Source organism: Octopus bimaculoides, chromosome 1, assembly GCF_046866305.1.
Source record: "Octopus bimaculoides isolate indiv1 chromosome 1, ASM4686630v1, whole genome shotgun sequence".
NCBI lineage: Eukaryota > Metazoa > Mollusca > Cephalopoda > Octopoda > Octopodidae > Octopus > Octopus bimaculoides.
In genome coordinates this window covers 130905277-130928126 of record NC_142928.1, presented here as the reverse complement: position 1 = coordinate 130928126, position 22850 = coordinate 130905277, and the positions used below count along the sequence as shown (strand labels likewise).

The 22850-nt window shown below is 37.0% G+C and overlaps 1 protein-coding gene across 7 annotated transcripts in view; it reads left to right on the top strand.

Moving 5' to 3' along the window:
- The window catches only part of LOC106877628 (uncharacterized), a 116191-nt gene that overhangs the window by 66399 nt on the left and 26942 nt on the right, over positions 1-22850 (top strand). For 5 of the 7 annotated variants that reach the window (XM_089358277.1, XM_014926574.3, XM_014926573.3 and 2 more), the window contains 4 exons: positions 2199-2321; positions 5055-5141; positions 10964-11104; positions 15910-16017. In XM_089358277.1, coding sequence (XP_089214403.1) covers positions 2199-2321; positions 5055-5141; positions 10964-11104; positions 15910-16017 — 459 coding nt within the window. The remainder of the gene's footprint in view (positions 1-2198; positions 2322-5054; positions 5142-10963; positions 11105-15909; positions 16018-22850) is intronic. The other 2 variants (XM_089358288.1, XM_014926575.3) reach the window with 1 other exon arrangement.

Below are 22850 nucleotides of genomic sequence, written 5' to 3'. Positions count from 1 at the left end.
AAAGACATACATAAATATACATACATGTGTATATATACATATATAATTAATTAAATAGCACAGAGAAAAAAGACGGAAAAAATAAAGAAAAAAAAACAAATGTGAGGACGTAGCACAAGCAAAGTGTTAATATGGCACTCAGAGAAGGAGAAGAGTAGTTGTTTTATGTTTCGAGCATAGCTCTCCTTCAGAAACCGGCAAGTCTAAAGGGAAGAAGAAAGAAGCAGGAAAAAATCACCAATAGTCCATGTGCAGTTGCATTTTTGAAGTGACCAGAAGTAGAACAAAGAGAAAGTGCTTTCTGGGACAGGAGAGTGTGAAGATGGTCGGTGTGTGTGTGTGTGTATGATAATGTGTGTGCATGGTAGCATGTGTGCATGTGGTGTTAACCATGTGTGTGTGTGTGGTAGGGTCTGTGTGCATGTGTAGGGTTCTGTGTGCCTGTGTGTTTTTATGTCGCTCTAGCAGCTATAATGGCAATGTGTTTACATGTGTGCATAGATGGAAGGGTCAATAATGAGTTCGTGCCAATTTTTAAAGGAAAGAAAAAGGTCAATAAATACTTGCCATTACATTTTTAATCAACTAAATATGAACCATTTTGTTGCACAATGTGTCTCCATCTTTCCTTTAACTTGAAAATACCCTCTTCCCAGAATTGAGGTGGTTTCATGGAAAATAAGTTGAAAGGTAAGCTACTATAAATCGGCACGAACTTTCCGGACAGCCCAAAAGTTTGAAGGGTGCATGAATGGGTGGGTGTGTGTTAGCATGTGTACATAGAGTGGGAATGTGTATGTGTGTGCATGTGTATGGGTGCGTGTGTCTATGCCTCTCTGTGTCACTCTTTCCTACTCTCTCTGTATATATATATATATATATATATATATATATATATATATGTGTGTGTGTGTGTGTGTACATGTGGGGATGTGTGTGAGTGAGTGTGGAGGTGTATGTACATGTGTGTATATGTGTGTGAAGGTATATATATGCATTCATGTGTATATGTGTGCATGTACATGTGTGGGAGGGAGAGAGGTGGGGTGGGTGCATTGTCTGAAGGGTGTGTGAATGGGTGGGGTGGCTGTATGTGTGTGTGTGTTGGCATGTTGTCTGAAGGGTGTGTGAATGGCTGGGAGTGGTTGTGTATGTGTTGACATGTGTGCATAAACAGAGTGGGAATGTGTATATGTGTGTATATGGGGATGTGTGGGTCTATGTGCATGAGCGTATGTGGAAGTGTATGTACGTGCGTGTATATATGCACATGTGTGTGTGGAGGTATGTGTGCATTCATGTGTGTGGATGCTCGTGTGTGTGTGTGTGCATGTGTATGTGTACATGCATGAGAGGGGCGAGGCAGAGTGTGTGTGGGTGTGTTGGTGTAGCCAATGGTGTGGGTATTATGTGTGTGGGCATGTGTATGTGTGTGTGTGGGGGGCACGTGTATATGGGGGGGGGCATGTGTACGTGTGTGTGTGCTTGGGTATGCATGTGGTGTGTGGTATAGGAATGTAAACTATAAAAATTACATATAAATAATGAATATAAAAATTAGTAATAATAAAGAATATGTGAATGAATCAGTAACAGAAATAAATAAAAATTGTAAAAATTATAAAATAATGAAATTAAAAAAATAATAAAGTCATAAAATTAAAAACAATAATAAAATAAAGAAATAAATGATAAAAATTAGGATAGAGTGAAATGATCTTTAAAAAAAGGTGTGAGGAAAGTTACTGAGAGGAGGGGGTTGTGTTGAGTCTGAAAGGAGTTTGAGTATGTAAAGTGAAAATGTAACACTGTTCCAGGTGAAGTCTAGAGTTGGTGGGTCCAAGCTTCTTTCAGTTTGCATCTACCAAATCCATTCACAAACTTTGGTCATCCTAGAACTATAGTAGAAGACATTTGCCCAAGGTGTCATGCAGTGGGACTGAACCAAAAACCACTTGGTTGGGGTGCAGCTTCTTAACTTCACAGCCATGCTTCCACCTTTGTAGTCATCAAGGATAGATATTACAAGTGGTTTTGCTCTATAAACTCTACCACAGGGATGATCTAGCCAATAAGCATAATAATTGTACGTCTAATAACCAAAGCCTCACTTTTACCATTGATCATGACAACATACATATTCATTTACTTAATTATTCTTTCATTGTAAATATTATATCATCGCATTTCTTTTTTAGATAAATACACTCGAACAGAAAAATAAAGATTCTGAAAATATTGAAAAGCTCTTTGATACTACGAAAACAAATTTAGAAGAAAGCTCATTGAAATGTAACAATTTGGCAAAAACATTAGAAAAAGTGAGTTTTTGTTTTTTCATTCAATATATTTATTTTCCGTTTAAAACAAACTCTGACCAGACTTAACATCTCAACTCCTTTGTACATGAAACTGTTTGTCACTGTCTTTATACATTTCATCAACTTTGTTCTCTCGCTCCTTTAGCCTTCTAAGCATACTGTAAAAAATTCGTAAAAATGATAAAACTATAACACAATCTTGATTTCATTACTATATTGATGTAACCATGACGTTCTAGTGATCTGATTTGCTAGCTTTCTTTGCATTAATTTGTGAATATATAATTGAATTGTATAATGCTGAGCATACATATTCATGCCCACATATACACATAATTTATTGCATACTGAAATTAACACCACGAGGTGGTATCAAAGAGTTCCAGGACTAGTTATGTTTAATAAAAAATAACTTGTTTGCCTAAGTTTTAACATCATCTCCTTCGAAATAGTCACCTTGCACAGCAACACACTTGTCCCAGCATTCCTGTCATTTTGGAAGTTGTTTTCTGTAAGCAAGTTGAGGACCTTCTGCAATTTGCTCTGAATCTTGACAATGGTGTTAAAGCAGCAACCTTTGAGCTGCATTTTGATCTTGGGGAAGAGATGGAAGTCAAGTCTGCAGGTGCTAAATCTGGCAAATAAAAGTTGGTGCGGAAGTGACACCATGTTGTTTTTAACGAAGATCTCATGAGTGAAGAGAGCTTGGCAACAGGGTACATTACCATTATGAAGAATCCAATTCTTTGCACTCTACAGATCCAATTGCTTTTGCTGAATGTCCTCCCTCAAATGTTTCATATGTTGTAGTAGAATTCTCAATTGATGATATGGCCCTGGGGGATAAATTCTCAATGCACAATACCACATTTCCAGGGGTGATAATCATGGCAGGTCTTCCAGATCACTCATCGTCTTCCAGGTATGTTCTTCCATTTTTGAAGCACCCATGCCACTTGAAACATTGTATACGACCCATTGCCTCATCACTGTAAGCTTGCCAAAACATACTCAATGTCTCTGTAGCAGACTTCCCAGGTTTAACACAAAAATTCACATTGGCTCTTTGTTCCAACTTCTTGTCCATGACAAAAATCACAGACTACAGCATGCATTTCACAAATTGTGAAGTAAACACAGTGATGTCACTTTTCACACTACCTCATGAAGGTCACTGCTAGCTCTCACTGCACATGTAACAATGTGCTGCCATCTGTCAACGTGCTACAGAACTAGTCTAGGAACTTTTTGATACCACCTTCTACATGAAGACTGTTGCAAAATGGCTGTAATTCTGTGGAAGTCCCATGGTTAAATAGATAACTATATATTCAACTCTCAAACCTTGCCAGATCAGATTGAGCCTGGTGCAGCCTCTGGCTCACCAGTCCTCAGTCAAACCGTCCAACCCATGCCAGCATGGAAAGCGGACGTAAAATGACGATGATGATGGTGATGATGATATATATATATATATATATATATATATATATATATATATATATATATATATATATATATAATGGTTTTGAATTATTTTGTAGCACAAACAACAAAAGTGTTGAATACAACTTTGTGTTAGTATTTAGAATTTAGAATCTGATATATTTATATAAGGAAGGGATCACCTATCTGGTCTGGGCCAATTGTCTAATGTATCATCATCATCTCTAATTATTGAATACATATTTCTTTTGTTACTTTATTACAATTTTAATTTCTCTCTTTCAAACAAATTCAAAGGTTGTTTGTTCATCCTCTACATGGTCGTTTAGTATGCTAAAAATAGCAAGAATCACATGAGTCTCAAAAGTTCGTTGTTTTTTTTTTTTCAACATAATTGTAATTAAATCATCAAAATGTATGAGGAAACAGAAAGCCACAAAGTTAGCTAGCCATATCTGGGACCTGAAAGTTAATGCACTCCATGTACCATCAATATGGGCATTGTGGAATGATCCATGATGTACATTAATGAATCAAAGAGATGCAGGATTTATTTAGCTGAAAGAGCTCATACTTTTAGATTGAAGAACTCCACTGAATTCTGGACAAGCTTCTTTTATTGAACTGGAAAACACCATCCTCTCCAGATTAAGCATGCAGCTTTACTAACTTTGGCATTCCCATTTAATTATTCCAACCATATTAATTCTGAATCAAATGGGCTGAAGGGATGCAACTCTTAATTTTTTTTTTTTTTTTTTTTTTCTCATTCCATTTTTTCTTTTACCATCCTTTCACCCTTTCTCATTCTTTTCACAAAGACCAGTGCCCTTTCTGATATAATTAGTACAGTAGTTTCAAATCATGAATGTTAAATAGGGGCAAGAATACATTGGAGTAAAAGGTATTCAACAGGGCATCATCCCAAGTTGTTGAAGACTGTGCATAATAACAGGTTCTGGGATGAGAGATAAGAGACCCAGAAGGCATGATTTTTATGATGTAGGGAAGCAGACTCAAAATATTTTTCTGAGTAGCAAATATCAAATTATTAATAAAACCATTATCAATTGAGCAGCTATTAATTCATAATGCTATTGCAAATTACTATTCATATTGCTGTTGACATAATGCTATTGACTACCACATCACTCATTTATTATAGCATCATTCAAATTATGATGCCAATACCCATATAACATGACACAACTCATTCACCTTTCCACAAACAATTGCAAATCTTGTCACTTATTAGTCATTCGACTAATGTGTACGTATATGTTGCAGCTTCAGCAAAGTAGTGAGAAGAGTAATAAAGAATTGACACATAGGCTGGAGAAGGCATTGTCAATTCAAAAGGAACTGGAGAAACAGGTAAGTAACTTGTTATATCAAATGAAGGTTTTCTGCTTTGCTCAAATGCACTGCATTGGCCTATTGCTGTCTATGCTTCAGTTGTAACTTTGCTTGCTTCTTATGCATGTCCCCCTCCCTAACATATATACTTAATCTCACTGGTGTACTATATCCAGGCTGTTTTGCTAACATTACTTTTACCCTTTTTCATATTTTCAGCACTATTTGCAAACATTATACTGTCAATTAAATACAGAGAATTTATTTCATTTAAAATGAAGAATGTTCAAGTTTATATTACGATGGTCAACACGAATATCATAGGTCAATGGAAGTTTTTATTTATCAACTTATCTCTAGATGATTTGAAGTAAAATCTGTAAAATCCAAATCTAAATACAAATAAGATCAAATGTTCGTAATGTTTTAAAGAAGAATTGGTTTTAAAAGAAAAACCATTTTAAAATTATTTTTAACATAATATAAAGAATGAAGTGAGATATAGTGAGGCGTGAAGAAAAAAGTCGTATCTTGAACTTGATTTATTACTTTATTTTATTTGAGATACGAAGAAATAAATCTGTGTGTGTGTGATGGTGTTAGTAAATATGTCTATGTTTGTAGTTGATGGTGGAATGTTGATAATGGTTGTGCTGAATGACAAAGCATATTTATCAGAAACAGAATATTTATTGCTAAACCAAGGAGATGCTGAGTATTTTAAATATTGTTGCATAGCTTTAAATATGCAAAGTTCATGTCAAGCTATCAATCAATCCCACATATACTTGAATTTTGAAATATGGTGATAAATTTGGGATGTAGAAAATGTAGTTGATACACAGCTGGAAGAGATGTAGCTGCTGAGAGCTGCTATATTGAAAAAATTTTTGTTTCATAGTGTGTGTGTGTGTGTGTGTGTGTGCGTGCATGCGCACTCATGAAAAAGAGAGGAAGCTAGGCAAACTTTTTCTTCTATTTCTTTAACATGGTTTATGTCCAATGGAAAAATATGACACATTAAAATTTATATTTTTTCTTCTTAATCTGAAGCTTTATTCTTGCTTAAGAAATTATTACATATGCTTGTAGTTTTAATATCTATGTAAGAATGGTTTATATTGACTTAAAAATTAAAAATTACTCTTGCTAATTTTCTCTCATATTTAAGGAGCATGCTTGGTCATTCCAGAAAACATCTTTTAGAAAAACCTAATTTTACTGAGAAATCAATCCGATTAAATCACATGTGAGAACAACAAAACTATCCTTATTGTCTTGAGTACTAAAACTACATGTTCCCAGTTCTAGAAAAAGCAGCTTAACACAGATAGATTGGCATAACTAGCAATCTATTTAATCTGATAGTAATTGCTCATTTTTTTCATAAACTATTCTTATGTCTTCATCTCATATTAGGATTTACAAAATGTTATGATAACAACCTAACAACCTGTCAAGATGTTTGTATATTTGTAATCAAAGTTATTTGAAGTGAATGAAACCATGTTCATGTAAATAATTGAAACATTCCATTATTGCTGTGATATTCTTTTATGTGAAGACTACGTATGTTCTAACAGCCATATCACAAGTGTAGGCTGATTTTGTTGCTACTCATTCACTTTACATCCAAAAAGTACATCCTACAATACAGTATTGCTGTATAGTCTACGATGTAGAAAAATAGATATATTCTTTTATTCTTTTGCTTGTTTCAGTCATTTGACTGCAGTCATGCTAGAGCACCACCTTGAAGGGTTTTAGTTGATCAAATCAACCCCAGGATTTTCTTTTAAGCCTAGTACTTAGTCTATCGGTCTCTTTTGCCAAACTACTAAGTTATGTGGACATAAACACACCAACAGTCCTCAGTCAAATCGTCCAACCCATGCTAGCATGGAAAGCGGATGTTAAACGAAGATGATGATGATGATGGAGGGACAAACACAGACACAAAGGCACACACACATACACACATAGATATATACATATACAACAGGCCTCTTTGAGTTTTTTTCTACCAAATCCACTCACAAGGCTTTGGTGGGTCTGAGGCTATAGTAGAAGACATTTTCCCAAGGTGCCACACATTGAGACTAAACCCAGAACCATGTTGTTGGAAAGCAAGTTTCTTACCACACAGCTATGCCTGTTACTTTTTTTAAAAGCATGATTTCAATTAGAACACTAATTAAATAATAAATTTTCTCCCAAATTAGAACAAGGTCTAAAAGCACAGATTCTGTAAATATTTCTGCTACAATATATTGCACAGACATAAACTGTAAAAGACACCTTGGCAGAATCCTTAGACTTGCAAGCCTAAAGTACAATTCATTAGGTGAACTTAAAGTTTCAACTGATTTCTATAAGTAATTCCTAAATATAAAGACTTCCTTTATATGTTGAAGAGAATAATCAGGTTGTTCTTGAACTGAGGATAGATACAATTAGTTGCAAACTGGAAATCTTCAAGTTATCCCCTGTTCTTGCAGAACAATATTTGGTTTAACCACATATTGCTGTAAGTGACATTAAATGTAGTCCAAACTACACATTTTATTCAACAGAATACTATTACAGAGTGATTAAAAAAGTATAATATTCAATATTTTATGACTAAACTACCAATATTCAATCTGCTGTAACTATTAATACAACTACTACTACTGCTAATGCTGCTACTGTTACTAACATTACTAATACTGTTAAACTCATTGTTTCCCCTTTCAAAAGTTATCAGTTGTCTTATTTATGAAACACTAGTTTCTAAAACTGTAAATATACATTTTTATTTAATATTTTTCGATCTCTCACCTTTGTTCTTTATTGACCATATGCAATTTGTGTATAACAGAAATATCTCACTACAGAGTTGATGCTACATAAGTATTATTGTTATTGTTGTTTAGTCCATATCAGCTGGTTGAATAGGTTTTCAATATAATAGAAAACATGTTAGAGATGGCCTATATAATGTACTTCTTGTACTCTAAGTAGTTACAGTAGCTTTAAGTTAATTTGTTTGATTAGTGACCTAAAAGTATTGTTTTTGCTACATCTGTTGTGTTATATACACAGAGGTAGAGAAAAAGCATGTATTACACATACATTTTCATGAAAAAAGTTTGCATAATACACCTTTTTTCTGCATAAAAATCATGATCATATGATTTTTACAATGTTGACTACAACAAGGACACTTTTATGGTCACTTCTAAATTTTTTTTTGCTTTGTTTTTTTTTTTAAGATTCATGAGTATTTTTTATGTAGTTTATAGAGCAATTATTATAAATTTGCCTAGACATTCTTTTTACTGCACATTGTACTAGCAAAGAAAAATCAGTGTGTATTATTCATGAGAGCAATGCTCTCTTATTTTTAAGTAATTATTGTGCAGGAAAATCTCATTTTGTGCAATTTTTTTTTCTTGTGACCAAAGTATGTGCATACTGAATATACAGTTTTTAATTAAAACATTATTTTACACAACAAACTTTTTCTGCACACATTTTATTTTCTATGCATTGGCCACAAGTTCTGTGTGTGCATGCATGCACACAGCAGTAGCTGAGGGATACTTTTTCTGAGATTTGGTTGCCTATATTTATGTGTACACATTATATATGATTGCATATTATATACAAATAAATGCAATAATTCTAATTTCTTCAGGTGGTTCTACTGAAATTAAGCATTCTTCTCACTTAGTTGAGTAGTTATTGGTTAGAAAAGTGTCATTACAAAAGCATTTGCTCCAAGTCATAAGAAAATGTCCTAATTTATCAATCCACTCTATTCATGATAGCATGAAGAGATTAAAGATTAAGAAAAAAAAAGCAAGTTTTGCATCCATCTATTTGAGATTTTTTTAATTTAATATTTCTTTATCACAACTGTTTTCTTCTAGAATTTCTATCTATGCATGTAAAAGTATAAAAGAGGGACATTTAAAAATCAATTAGTATTGAACATTATTTTAAAATCAATATTCAGCATATTATTTTTTTCAATATTATCTTTTTTTAATGTAATTGGTCTAATCTATAATTCCGAATTATTTTGGATACTTTGAAGCTATGTCCTAAACAATTATACTTACTATGGACTCTGTTCAACTACAAGCTACAAACTTTAATTGTACCACAGACAGCTACAAGCTTAAGGCAAATACAAATAAACTCTAAGCAGAAATAACAATTAATTAATTAATTAAATAAAAAACAATTTACTACTATCTGAATTGTGACTCATCTCAGCTTTATTCAACTTCAACACAAAGAAATCCAAATAAAAGGAGATTAATTTAACTCTTGAGCATTCAAATTATTCTGTCAAATGTAATTGTTTTGAATTAATCATGCTTTGTCTCATAGCTTTAAGATTTCAGTCATGTAATTGTTTATTTTTAGAATGACATTGTAGGGTAGGGGTGAGAGGCCAGATCTGGCTGGTTTAAGCCTAAAACAAGTAGAATATTTGAGCCAGATATGGCTGGTTTGAATGCTAAAGGGTTAATTTGTCTACACATCACGCATAACCCAAACTACCCTCCACTATTTAATTACAAATCTCCAACTGTATTATTCTAAAAAATAAACATTGTCTTGATGTTCTAACTTTACTTCTATGAACAATATTCTTGGAGTATGATAAAACCTTGCAAAAGTAAGGCTCTTATGATGATAGAATTTTACATCAAAAAACTTTTTTTATATTTCACCTTCCAATCATTTCTCAATTTTCTGTACACAAATTACTGATAATTATTAACTCCCATAGTATTTTACTATATTTATCAATAATTTATTTGTTCACTCATTAACATTCAGTCTTTCATAAAACCTCCTGAATTCAGACAAGGTGAAAAAAGATAGTATATAGTAGTCCACTCCTGCACATATCCCTCTTCATAACTGATGGATTTTGGTCATACCACCGACTTGTTAATGCTTTTTTTATGCTGTACACTTACTTGACACTGCCAGTCTTAATACTTACTTTGGCAGCTGAGTGAACTGAAGCAGTGGGAAGTAAAGTGTCTTGCCCAAGAATACAATATAACCTTCTCTCATATAAGGTATTTACCCAAATCAAATGAGAAAAAGTTAAAGAATTTTGATACATTCAAAAATTATATTCATGGCATTACACAAATTAGCCTTCTCTTAGATGGGATGTTTGTCTTTTGTAGCAGTCTCAGATATATTCACTGTGGTAAGATGAACAGAAGCACATATTAAGACTCATAATGAAATACCTTCAGTGGATTTGAACAAAAGCCTTCTTAGCTGGCGGTGCAATACCTTATCTATTCAAGCATTTCCTCTCTACAGCAATGATATAAATGTTGTATAAAGTTAAAGATATGGCAGAATGTTATATTTGTTTCAGATGTAACATAGTAGTATTATATCTGTTAGAGATTTGTTACAACAAGACTATATTTATATGATATTGGTTAGCATAATATTATCAAAAATAATATGCGTTATACTTGCTAGAGATGTGGTGACTAGTATATCAATGTGTTCTAGTATATCAATGTGCGATATATCACCACAGAACTGTATCTGCTAGAGATGTGAGACAGCAGTATCTCTGCTACAGATATGATGCAGCAGTATAGTACCTGCAAGAGGTATGACACAGCAACACTAACTGCTAGAGATATGACTCAATAATATTGCATATCCAGGAGATATCACACTGCAATACTGTTTGTCCTAAATTTGTGACATAACGGTACTATATCTACTATTTATGATACATAAGTATTATATTTGTTCAAGGCAAGAATTTCTAGATATAAAAGTTAGTCTGTGTACATTTACAGATTTCAGAACTGACTGAGAAACATAATGCAACTTGTGAAGACAAATGTCAAGTAGAGACCCAGTTGGAAGAAGTGAGGAAAAATCTGGAAAGTAAAGCTGGAGAACTGGAGTCTGAGAAGAAAGCTTTTGAAGACAAAGAGGTAATATTGCATCCAGTATATATATAGATATAGATATGTACATACAGATGTGTATCTATATATAAATATGTATGTATATATATATGTGCATGTATATGTATATATTTATATATGTATGTGTTTATGTGTGTGTGTGTTTATAGATATACATATATACACATACACTTACATATACATATATATATACTTGCACACATGCACACTAATGTATATTACATACATATATATAAATATAGAATTACACATATACACACACACACTCAATATATTTATTGAAAGGAAATATGCTCTCATTTTATCATCAGAAATATTTAAAACCCATAGTCACTGATGCTATATACACTTTACTCTATAATACCATACTAACACAATATATACCGCATGCCTAGAGGCATTAATTTTTCACCAGATGACCCTCCCTCCTCTCCTAGGTATTGAGAGGTTGGTGAGTGGTCACCTTTTTTTTGTTTTGGAAATAACTGGTTTTGGTACTTTAATCAAATTTTCTCTTGTCAGGCTGTATTTAACTGTGGGGGAAAAAACAACATACACATAAAACTGATGATGTTAATGATGAGGATGATGATGATGATGATATGGTTCTGGTAGTAGTAGTGGTGGAATTGTCATCATGTCTTTGAAGCTGAAACTCAAATATATATCGTTATTATTTTGTATTCGAGCGAGGGGAGGTTGGCTCTTAGCTATGGCGGCTGACACTCATCATGAATTTGCTGTTTAGTCCCAGATCACCCTGGTCCAAAAGACCAGGAATTAAAAATCTCTTTAAGCAGCCTTAACCATTCCATCCCCCCACCAGATACAGTGTATTTGAAACTACTTTATTCAACGTATTCTTCCTTTTTTTAAGCTGATGGAATACAATTTGTGGAGTATTTGGCTGTCATTTCTAGCAGATTGAACAGCCACATAAAGGTTCCCTCTTGACCCCCACACAGTTTTTGTGTGTGGGGGTTGGTACCATTATGAAGATTCTTATTGTCTGTTAATTGTGTGATTATTCCACTGTCATATATTGATGAAAAAAGATTTTTGTATTCATTTAGCACCTTTCATTGTGTGTGTGTGCGTGTGCGTGTGTGTGTGCGTGTGCGTGTGCGTGTGCGTGTGTGTGTGTGTGTGTGTGTTTAAATTAATAGTCATGATTGGATAATTTGTTGCAGTCATTCAGTTGTGCTCTCTGACAACCAGGCTTCACATTACTTTACCTTAGTCTATGTGGCTATCAACTGATTCCATTCCCATTTCACACACGAGCAGTTAAAATTTTTAAATGCATATAATTGTAACAGTACTTTATGCAGCATTGTACAGATGTTTAGATTTGCAAAAAACATGCTACCATTGGAAAACTTATGTAAAAGAGAAAGGGAAATAGACTCAGACACAGGCATGGTTGTGCGGTAAGACATTTGCTTCCTAACTACATGGTTCCAAGTTCAGTCCCACTGCATGGCACCTTGGGTAAATGTCTTCCATAGCCTCAGGCTGACCAAAGCCTTGTGAGTGGATTTGGTAGATTGAAACTAAAAGAAGCCCATCTTGTGTGTGTGTGTACATGTATGTATGTATCTATGTTTGCATGTATGTATGTATATATGTATGTACATATCTATGTGTGTGTCTTTATGTTTGTCCTCCACCGTTGCTTGATGACTAGTTTTGGTGTGTTTACATCCCTGTAACTTAGTAGTTTGGAAAGAGACTGATAGAATAAGGAGTACCAGGCTTAGAAATAAGTACTGGGAGTGATTTGTTTGATTAAAAGTTTCTAAGTTGGTGCCCCAGCATGGCTGCAGTCTAATAACTGAAACAAGTTAAAGTAAAAAAATAACAATATATATATTTTGTTTTAGTTGTTGGACTGTGACCATGCTGGTGCACTACCTTCAAGAGGTTAGTCAAACAAATCATTTTAAGCCCGGTACTTATTCTATAGGTGTCTTTTGCTAAACCGCTATGTTATGGGGACACAAACAAACCAGTTCCAGTTGTCAAGCAGCAATGAGGGACAAACACAACACACACACACACACACACACACACATGACTGTACTAAGACTAAGAATGCTTGTGGACAGATCAGCTGTTAAGTGAAATTTGAATAAAATAAGTATCAGAAATGAACTGAATCTTGTTTAGCTAGAAGTCTGTGTTGATCAAGCAAATCTTTCATCTAAGGAATTTCATCTATCTTCCCACCTCTTTTGTTAATTAGAGACTAATTTTTCCAGTGTGTCCTTTTTTTTAAGACAGTCGTTTGTAATTTGAATGAGATTTGGCTGCTATTTTTAGCATGTCTAGCAAGCTTTTAGATCCTTTGTTGTTAGCTCAGAATGTACCTTGTTGTTTAGCCTCAGATTAACCTTAATTGTGCGGACTTTTGGTCAAAGACATTCCATCTGTGGCCATATTGTATCTTTAGAGGTATGTAGGATATTATCTTTGTCATGTCATGCATAAGGTGATTTGGTGTGATTTGAAGTAGATTTAACTGCTATTTCTAGCAGCTCGAATGATCATGTAGAAGCTAATTTGTTGGCTTGTGTATCTTGTATTAAGAGATTAAGATTTTTTTATTTATTATTGATTACCAAATGTGATTGCTGTTGTTGTTTAACCCCAGGTCCACCTTGATTTAGTAGACTAATGATCAAAAAAAACATTCCAATCATGATCATTCTTTATTATTTTCAGCACTTATCTAGTGTTTCCTATTTTTGTTTTAAATGGTAAAGTGTGATCCGAGGGAAAATTGGTTGCTATTTCTAACACATTGGCATGTATTAAATGTAATATTTAAGGGTGGTGTGTTAAATAAACTACTTGTTGTCAGTACTTCAGACCCAGGTATATAAACACCTTTTGTTTTTGTTTTATAATTAAAAAACAACATTTGTTAAGTTTAATTTATTATCAAAGCTTTACCTTGCAATATATGTAAACAATAAAAAAGGTAAATTGAATTTCAGTTCTATTTTGTTTTCATTCTTTGATGCACTCTGCATGATTGCACCTCTTCCATGTTGTGTGTCCTTAAAGATTTAATATATATTGCATGTGGCATCCTTCAGTATTATATGCAGTGGATATTGTGTTAGCTTTGTTGTTTACTAGCTGCAATTAATATTATTGCCACTGAACTACCATTTCTTCTACAGTTTTGTCACTTCTACACATAAAGCCCTTTCTTCTTTATTCTTTCTTTTTCTTCTCATTCTCTCTTCTGCTCTTCTTTATCCATTTCTGGCAAGACAGAACCTTAAAACTAACCCCATTCTGCTAAATATGATTTGACTTACTCTGGATTAGAGTTAGAAATATATTAGTTTTGTAAAATGTGGAGATAGAATCTTATGAATAATTTTGCTGTGACATTGTGCTTGTAACAGCTCTGTCACAATTAAGACCTCTTTTTACAAGTTGTATAAATTTTCACTTGTTTTTGCAGTCTTATCAACATTGTAATATTATTCAGCATTAACAACCTTGGGTTCCCCTCAACCTCACCCCCACCCCCATTTTTTTGTAGACTGTTTCACTGTTCACTTTCTGTCCATATTCTATGTACTTTTCATTCAGTTTTGGTTCCTTTTTCTGGTGAGTTGTGCACCTGAGTACTGCATACAATAAGTTCATTATTGTTAACTGTAGAGTAAATAAAGAAAGCATTTCCATTATGGTTATGGTAGGTTTATTGATTCCTTTTGTCATAAGTGCACTACCTAATGTATCTTAGGAAAAATCAATTCAACAGATCATTGGTTCTTCTTTCTACATTCTGTGATATCAGCACTGCAAGCCGAAAGCCACTGTCTATTTTACAGTATTTCCACTATTTTGAGGAACAAATGGTTCCTACTCTGTTATACCAATTGTTGTTGTTAAGCCTCAGATCAAGCCTAATTTAGCAAATCTATGATCAAAGGCTTTCCACCCATGGCTGTACCATCATTTTGTATATCTAAGATTATATTTTCGAAATGTGTCCTTCCTTTGTTTCAGTGTTGTCATTTAACTCTGATGAACATACCTACTATTAAAGGCATTCTAACCATGACCATCTTATCTTATTGAGTATGTATCTAGGATTATATTGTCCAATATTTCCATCTGTTTCTCATGAAAGGATGTGATCTGAAGGAATTTGTTTACTGTTTTTATCAGGCTGACTGACAGCTTAGAAATTCCCTCATTGATCATGATGGCAGATGAGTTGACTTTGATGCAACCAACGTCCCAAGTGACAATAACTATAGTGAGTAGCTAGGTGGATTAAATAAATTGAGAGTTTAGTATTTTGCTTATGGACACAAGACAGTGCCAAAGATAAGATTCAAACAACTACTATTACAGCTACCTGTGCAGCACTCTGTCTGCTCAGTCATCCATGCTCTTAAAGTACACTAATCCAAAAATGTTTTAGCTAAAAGAACAGACTATGCCTACTGTTTCTTCTTTTGTCATTTGATTTGTAACAACATACATGTAAAGAAAATGTCACATACCCTTATACCTTCATTTGTGTAACTAGTGAAAATATACTAGCATTATTCAAATATCAACATTAATCAGCACACTACAATTATTCATCATCATCATTATCATTTTTATGATCATTTCCCTAAGTTTGTATGGGGACCCACTTTTTATTCTGTTAACTCATAGCGTACATGATAATGCATTGACTATAGGTATAAAATTAATGTTCTGCATAAGTACTATGATAAAGTCATTTTTCCTTGGAAAAGTCCTATTAATTTCTCTAATTGTTTTTGTTTCAGACAAATTACAAGAGAGTACTCAAAGAAAAAGGTGATGCATTCGAAAGTTCAAAACAAGCATATGAAGAACAAATTACCACTTTACAAGCTAATTTACAATCACAAACAGTATGTTTTGCCTTTTTTACCTTTCCCAGTATATATTCTCTTAAATTATCTTTCAGAATTATCACCAAAGCATTTATCCATTTTGATACAAAGGATATATATCAGGTTTTGTTTGAAAGTTTCCTGTAATAGTGTCCTGTCCAGTGACAGATTTATTTTTCATCTGCTTAAAGCTAAAGAAAAAAAGAATACTTTGGGGGTTAGCAGCAGGGGTCCAGGCATCAGGCCTTTTCTTAAAACATTTCAAATTCAATACATTTGTGGACCATTGAGATAGTTGATGGCTTCTAGGTAGTCTTTTATATCATGCTTTAATTTTTGCATATTATATAAACATTACCAGTGATTGGTATAGGATGTGCAGGGATATTTTTATATGTAATATATGGTATGATATACATATAAGTCATGGATAAATCTTTTATATTTTACTTGTTTCAGTCATTGGACTGTGGCTATTCTGGGGCACCACCTTAAAGATATAACAACCTGTTATATCTTTTTTTTTTTTAAGCCTGGTATTTATTCTAAGTTACAAGATTATAAACAATCCAACATGGGATGATCAAGCAGTGGTGAGAACAAAAAAAAGATACCCATATATGTACAATGGGCTTCTTTCGATTTCCATCTACTAAGTCTACTCACAAGGCTTTGATCAGCCCAGAACTATGTAGTTGGAAAGCAAATTTATCTTCATGTAATTTATTCAAGGAAGAATACACAGCATTCTCCAGATCTAAGAAAGGATTTGAGCTCAACACCACTTTCTAGTGGAATATCACTTTAGCCGGTGGAGAACCTCTCTGTGATGATCAACTTGCTAGAAATAGCAACCAAATCTTATTTGAATCACTCCCAACACATTAAATGATGTGATCCTCGGTTCCTGGCGCATGGGAAAAAGATGGGACAGTCATGGCTGCATTGCTTTTTATCATAGATTTTTTCAGTTAGGGCTGATCTTAGTTTAAACAATATCTAGTGAGTTTTACCTCTTCATGATACCAATTAAAGTGTCCCCGTTACTCCATAAGCTCTCTAATTAAAATACCTAACTTACTCCCTAATATGAGTTCAGTTAAAATACATATCAACTATCAACTGCAAAGCCAGAAATGTGGTTTACGAAATAAGCTGTATGGATGGTGATTGTAAAAACGGAAACACGGCATACATAGGTGAAATGGCGATAAGTTTGGCTGAGCGTGTAAATGAACATTGGAGGGACTATAAGAATCACAAACAAACCTCTGTGCTCTACCAGCATGCCAAAGAACAACATGGTGGTGTACTGGACCGGATTAGCATAGAAATCCTGTCTAGACACCCTGACGATGCATGGTTATGGCAAATACAAGAGTCGGTCCTCATAACTGAAACACGACCAATTTTGAATAGCAATTACGTAGATAAAAGCCTTACAATTACCCATGGTTGCGGATGTTGTTCACACATAAAATACAGAACGTGAAAATGAAAGGATGCATTTACGAAGAAAACAGAAAATAACAGAAAGAAAACCAAAACCAAGTCCAAAGTCTCTATCTTATCTGATATGAATGAAATTTAACAAACACACATATGGACGCACATGCTTACATATAAGTACACACACATACGAGCGTGCACACATGCAAGCATGCACACACTCACATGCTCATACAGGACAATTTCAAAACAACGCTGAATCATACATTCAAAATAAATGGCAGTGGAGAGACAAGTTACTTTAATTATGGTGACACGTAAAAGTACCCGTTCTTTGACATGTAAAAGGACCTGTGTGGCATCATGTGAAAGTGCACGTGCAGCATCACATAAAAGTGTCCATGTGGTACCATGTAAAAGCGCCTGTGTGGTGCCATATAAAAGCATCCAGCACACTTTGTAAAGTTGTTAGCTTTAGGAAGGGCATCCAGCCATAAAAACCATGTCAAATCAGACTGGTGTCTGGTGCCACCCCCAGCTTGCCAGCTCTGGTCACACCATGCAACCCATGTTGGCATGGACAACAGACATTAAATGGTGATGATGATGTTGATGATGAATAGGATTTTTTAAACATCAAATGGCTAGGAGGGTCCACCCAAATAAAATAAGAATCTAAGGGGTGCACAGGTAAAAAATGGTTGAGAAACACTGTTTTAAAGGAATAAATGTCATTTATGTTATGAACAAATCACAAAACATTCCACATCATCATCATCATCATCGTTTAACGTCCGCTTTCCATGCTAGCATGGGTTGGACGATTTGACTGAGGACTGGTGAAACCGGATGGCAACACCAGGCTCCAGTCTGATTTGGCAGAGTTTCTACAGCTGGATGCCCTTCCTAACGCCAACCACTCAGAGAGTGTAGTGGGTGCTTTTACGTGTCACCCGCACGAAAACGGCCACGCTCGAAATGGTGTCTTTTATGTGCCACCCGCACAAGCCAGTCCAGGGGCACTGGCAACGATCTCGCTCGAAAATCCTACAGGAGCCAGTCAGGCGGTACTGGCAACGGCCACGCTCAAAATGGTGCATCTCATGTGCCACCCGCACAAGAACCAGTCCAGGGGCACTGGCAACGATCTTACTTGGCTTGCCGGGTCTTCTCACGCACAGCCCATTTCCAAAGGTCTCGGTCCGTAGTCATCGCCTCGGTGAGGCCCAATGTACGAAGGTCTTGCCTCACCACCTCAGCCCAGGTCTTCCTGGGCCTACCTCTTCCACGGGTTCCCTCAACTGTTAGGGTGTGGCACTTTTTCACGCAGCTATCCTCCTCCATTCTCACCACATGCCCATACCAGCGCAATCGTCTCTCTTGCACGCCACAACTGATGCTTCTAATGTTCAGCTTTTCTCTCAAGATACTTACACTCTGACGGGTATTCACATTGACATTACACATCCAACGGAGCATACTGGCTTCATTCCTTGCGAGCTTACGTATGTCCTCAGCAGTTACAGCCCATGTTTCACTGCCATGTAGCATGGTTGTTCGTACGCATGCGTCATACAGTCTGCCTTTTACTCTGAGTGAGAGTCCCTTTGTCGCCAGCAGGGGTAAGAGCTCTCTAAACTTTGCCCAGGCTATTCTTATTCTAGCAGCTACACTTTCAGCGCACCCACCCCCACTACTAACTTGGTCGCCCAGATAGCGGAAGCTATCGACTACCTCTAGTTTTTCACCCTGGAATGAGATAGAAGTTGTTTCCTGTTTGTTTGCAGTCTTTATTGCACCTGAACATCTGCCACAAACAAAAACTAACTTGCTAGTTAACCTGCCTTTGATGTTGCTGCACCTCTTATGTGTCCATAGCTTGCACCGGGTACATCTTATAGAGTTACTACCTACTCCTTTTCTACATACTGAGCAGGGCCATCTACCTGAAGGGGTTTGTGTTTTATCTACCTTCCTACTTATTAGGATTTTGGTTTTAGCTAGGTTGACTCTAAGGCCCTTCAATTCTAGACCTTGCTTCCACACCTGAAACTTCTCCTCTAGTTCTGATAGTGACTCCGCAATTAGGGCAAGGTCATCAGCATAGAGGAGCTCCCAGGGGCAACCTGTCTTGAACTCCTCTGTGATTGCCTGGAGGACTATGGTAAATAATAGGGGGCTGAGGACGGAACCTTGGTGGACCCCTACCTCTACCCGGAATTCATTGCTGTACTCATTTCCAACCCTCACCTTACTGGCCGCATCTCTGTACATGGCTCGCACAGCTCTCACTAGCCATTCTTCTATCCCAAGTTTCCTCATTGACCACCAGATAAGGGATCGGGGGACCCTGTCAAAGGCTTTCTCCATGTCAACGAAAGCCAGGTACAGAGGTTTATCCTTGGCTAGGTATTTCTCTTGCAACTGTCTCACTAGAAATAAGGCATCAGTAGTGCTTTTACCTGGCACGAACCCAAACTGCATCTCATCTAAATTGATTCGCTCCCTAATTAGTTGGGCTATGACCCTCTCTGTAACTTTCATAACCTGATCTAACAGCTTGATGCCTCTGTAATTATTTGTATCTAAAGCGTCCCCTTTACCTTTGTAGCAGTTGACTATGATGCTGCTACACCAGTCATAGGGTATGACTCCTTCGTGTATCACCTGGTTCGTAATACGGGTGACTAGGCTATAGCCAACACTGCCAGATATTTTGAGCATCTCTGCAGTGATTCCTGATGGGCCGGGGGCTTTCCCGGTCTTCATACTCTTAATTGCTTTATCTACCCTGGTACTATCAACTCGGATAGCTGGTCCCTCTATTGGGTCGACATAAGGCAGGCTCTCTTTCTCCCATTCATTCTCTTTATTAAGCAATCTATTGTAGTGGCATCTCCAGACCTCTTTCTTTGCATCCTCATTTAATGCAAGCGTACCATCATCCATGCGAACACATTTCTCTCCTACAACATCACTATTCTCTCTCCTACACTGTCTTGCAACCCGAAATACCTCGAGTCTTTGGTCCTCACGGCGCAGAACATTGGCAAATCTTTCCTTATCTGCTTCCCCTCTGGCTAAATAAACCTGTCGCCTAGCCTCCCTTCTGGCACATTGGTACAATTCCCTGCTACCACCGTTCTTCCAGTCCTTCCAAGCTTGTTTCTTTTGTCTAATAGCCCTGTCTACCTCCTTGTTCCACCACCACGTTACTCTGGGTTGGGAGGGGACCTTACACCACCCACAAATCTGGTCGGTGGCTTTCAACAGGTTGTCCCGCAGAAATCTCCAATTGTCTTCCACGTTGTATGATGCTATATCCCCTTCTATTTCGTTAAATGCTTCAAGTAACTTGTCTCTAAGTCTCTGTCCGTTTGCAGGGTCTTTAAGCTTCCACACCCTTCTTCTCCAAGCCTGTCTAATTCTGGGCACCCATTTTGCCTTGATCCCAAAGTCGCTAACTACTAATCTATGTTGTGGGGTACATTCTTCGCCAGGGTAGGTTTTGGCATTTATAAGCCGCCCTCTTTCCCTATTTCTGGCGAGGATGTAGTCGATTTGGCTAGAGTGTCTGCCGGAGCGGTAGGTGACTAGGTGACTGGCAGGTTTCCTGAAGTTGGTATTGCAGACCATAAGATTGGTTGCATCACAGAACTCCAGCAGTCTGGTTCCCTCCTCATTGCGGGAACCGAAGCCATAGCCTCCATGTATGCCATGGAAGCCCCCAGCACGACGTCCGACATGACCGTTGAAGTCTCCAGCCACAAAGAGAAGGTCCCTGTCCCTCGTCGACGAGGTAGTTTGCAAGAGGGTGTCATAGAATTGGTCTTTCAGACCATCTGGTAGCCCAGGTTGAGGTGCATAGGCTGAGATGACAGTAGCTAATCTATGATGAAGCACTAGTCTGATCTTAAGTACTCTGTCACTTACTCTAACGACCTCGATTACCTTATCCACCCATTTCTCCGCTAGAAGTATTCCTACGCCCCCGACCCCGTCAGTGTTCCCTGCCCAGAAAATCTTGTACCTGTGTTCTTTGCCTGTGAGGAACCTTGCAGAACCTCCTCTCCATCTTACTTCCTGGATGCAGCACATATCTACGCATCTCCGTTCAAGCATCTCAACAATTTCACCAGATCTACCTTTCAGCGTGCCGACGTTGAGAGTGCCAATCCTAACAGTATGGGTGTTGGGGGTGTGGGCCTGTAGCCTGGGAAGAGGAAAAGCAGTGTCGTGTACCTGAAAAGAAAACTTGCAATTGGAAGAATTCATAAGTAAAACATTACCTACAACCTGCAAACATTTCTCAACCTTAATGCGCTACCCAAAGGTAGGGGAGAGGATGGCCAAGGCCACTAGATGGGTTCCGGGAGACAGCCGAGGTTGACAGGATGACAAAGGGATGAACTTCCGGTGGAGGGGGCGGGATGACAGAGGAATGAACTTCCGGTGGAGGGGGTGGGATGACAGAGGAATGAACTTCCGGTGGAGGGGGTGGGATGACAGAGGAATGAACTTCCGGTGGAGGGGTGGGATGACAGAGGAATGAACTTCCGGTGGAGGGGGCGGGATGACAGAGAAATGAACTTCCGGTGGAGGGGGTGGGATGGCAGAGGAATGAACTTCCGGTGGAGGGGGTGGGATGACAGAGGAATGAACTTCCGGTGGAGGGGGTGGGATGACAGAGGAATGAACTTCCGGTGGAGGGGGTGGGATGACAGAGGAATGAACTCCCGGTGGAGGGGGTGGGATGACAGAGGAATGAACTTCCGGTGGAGGGGGTGGGATGGCAGAGGAATGAACTTCCGGTGGAGGGGGTGGGATGACAGAGGAATGAACTTCCGGTGGAGGGGGTGGGAGGGCGGGTTACCGCCAGCGAGTAGAGAGGGCTCTTAATTGTAGATTTTAAATATTTGAGAGACAACAATGCATAAATCGTAATTTTTTAAAAGAGCAATGAATTCTGGGTGATTAGAATATAACGTAGCATGAATTTAGGAAGCTTAGAAAATGAATAAGCATGAATTTAAGACAACAACTGAATTCAATTGAATTTCATGGAGAGAAACAAGATAAATAATAAGGGACAAAACTAAAGCGCAAGGTATTGAGATGTTTGAGGCCGTAAATAAATAAAAATCTCTATCTTATCTGCATCTTGGGTATTTCGTCGTAGTACGTCAGCGAGATAATTTAGAATGGGTTTCTCATTTATATATAGCCAGAACCTGAAGACCTTAAAGGAAAAACTACGAAGGGGGAGAGAGAGGATGGAGGGGTAGACAGAGGCATGGCGGGAGAAAAGATCATCATCATCATCATCATATATATATATAAAGAGAGAGAGAGAGAGAGAGAGAGAGAGGGGGGGGACCAGTCAAGCAGCACATCACGCTGTA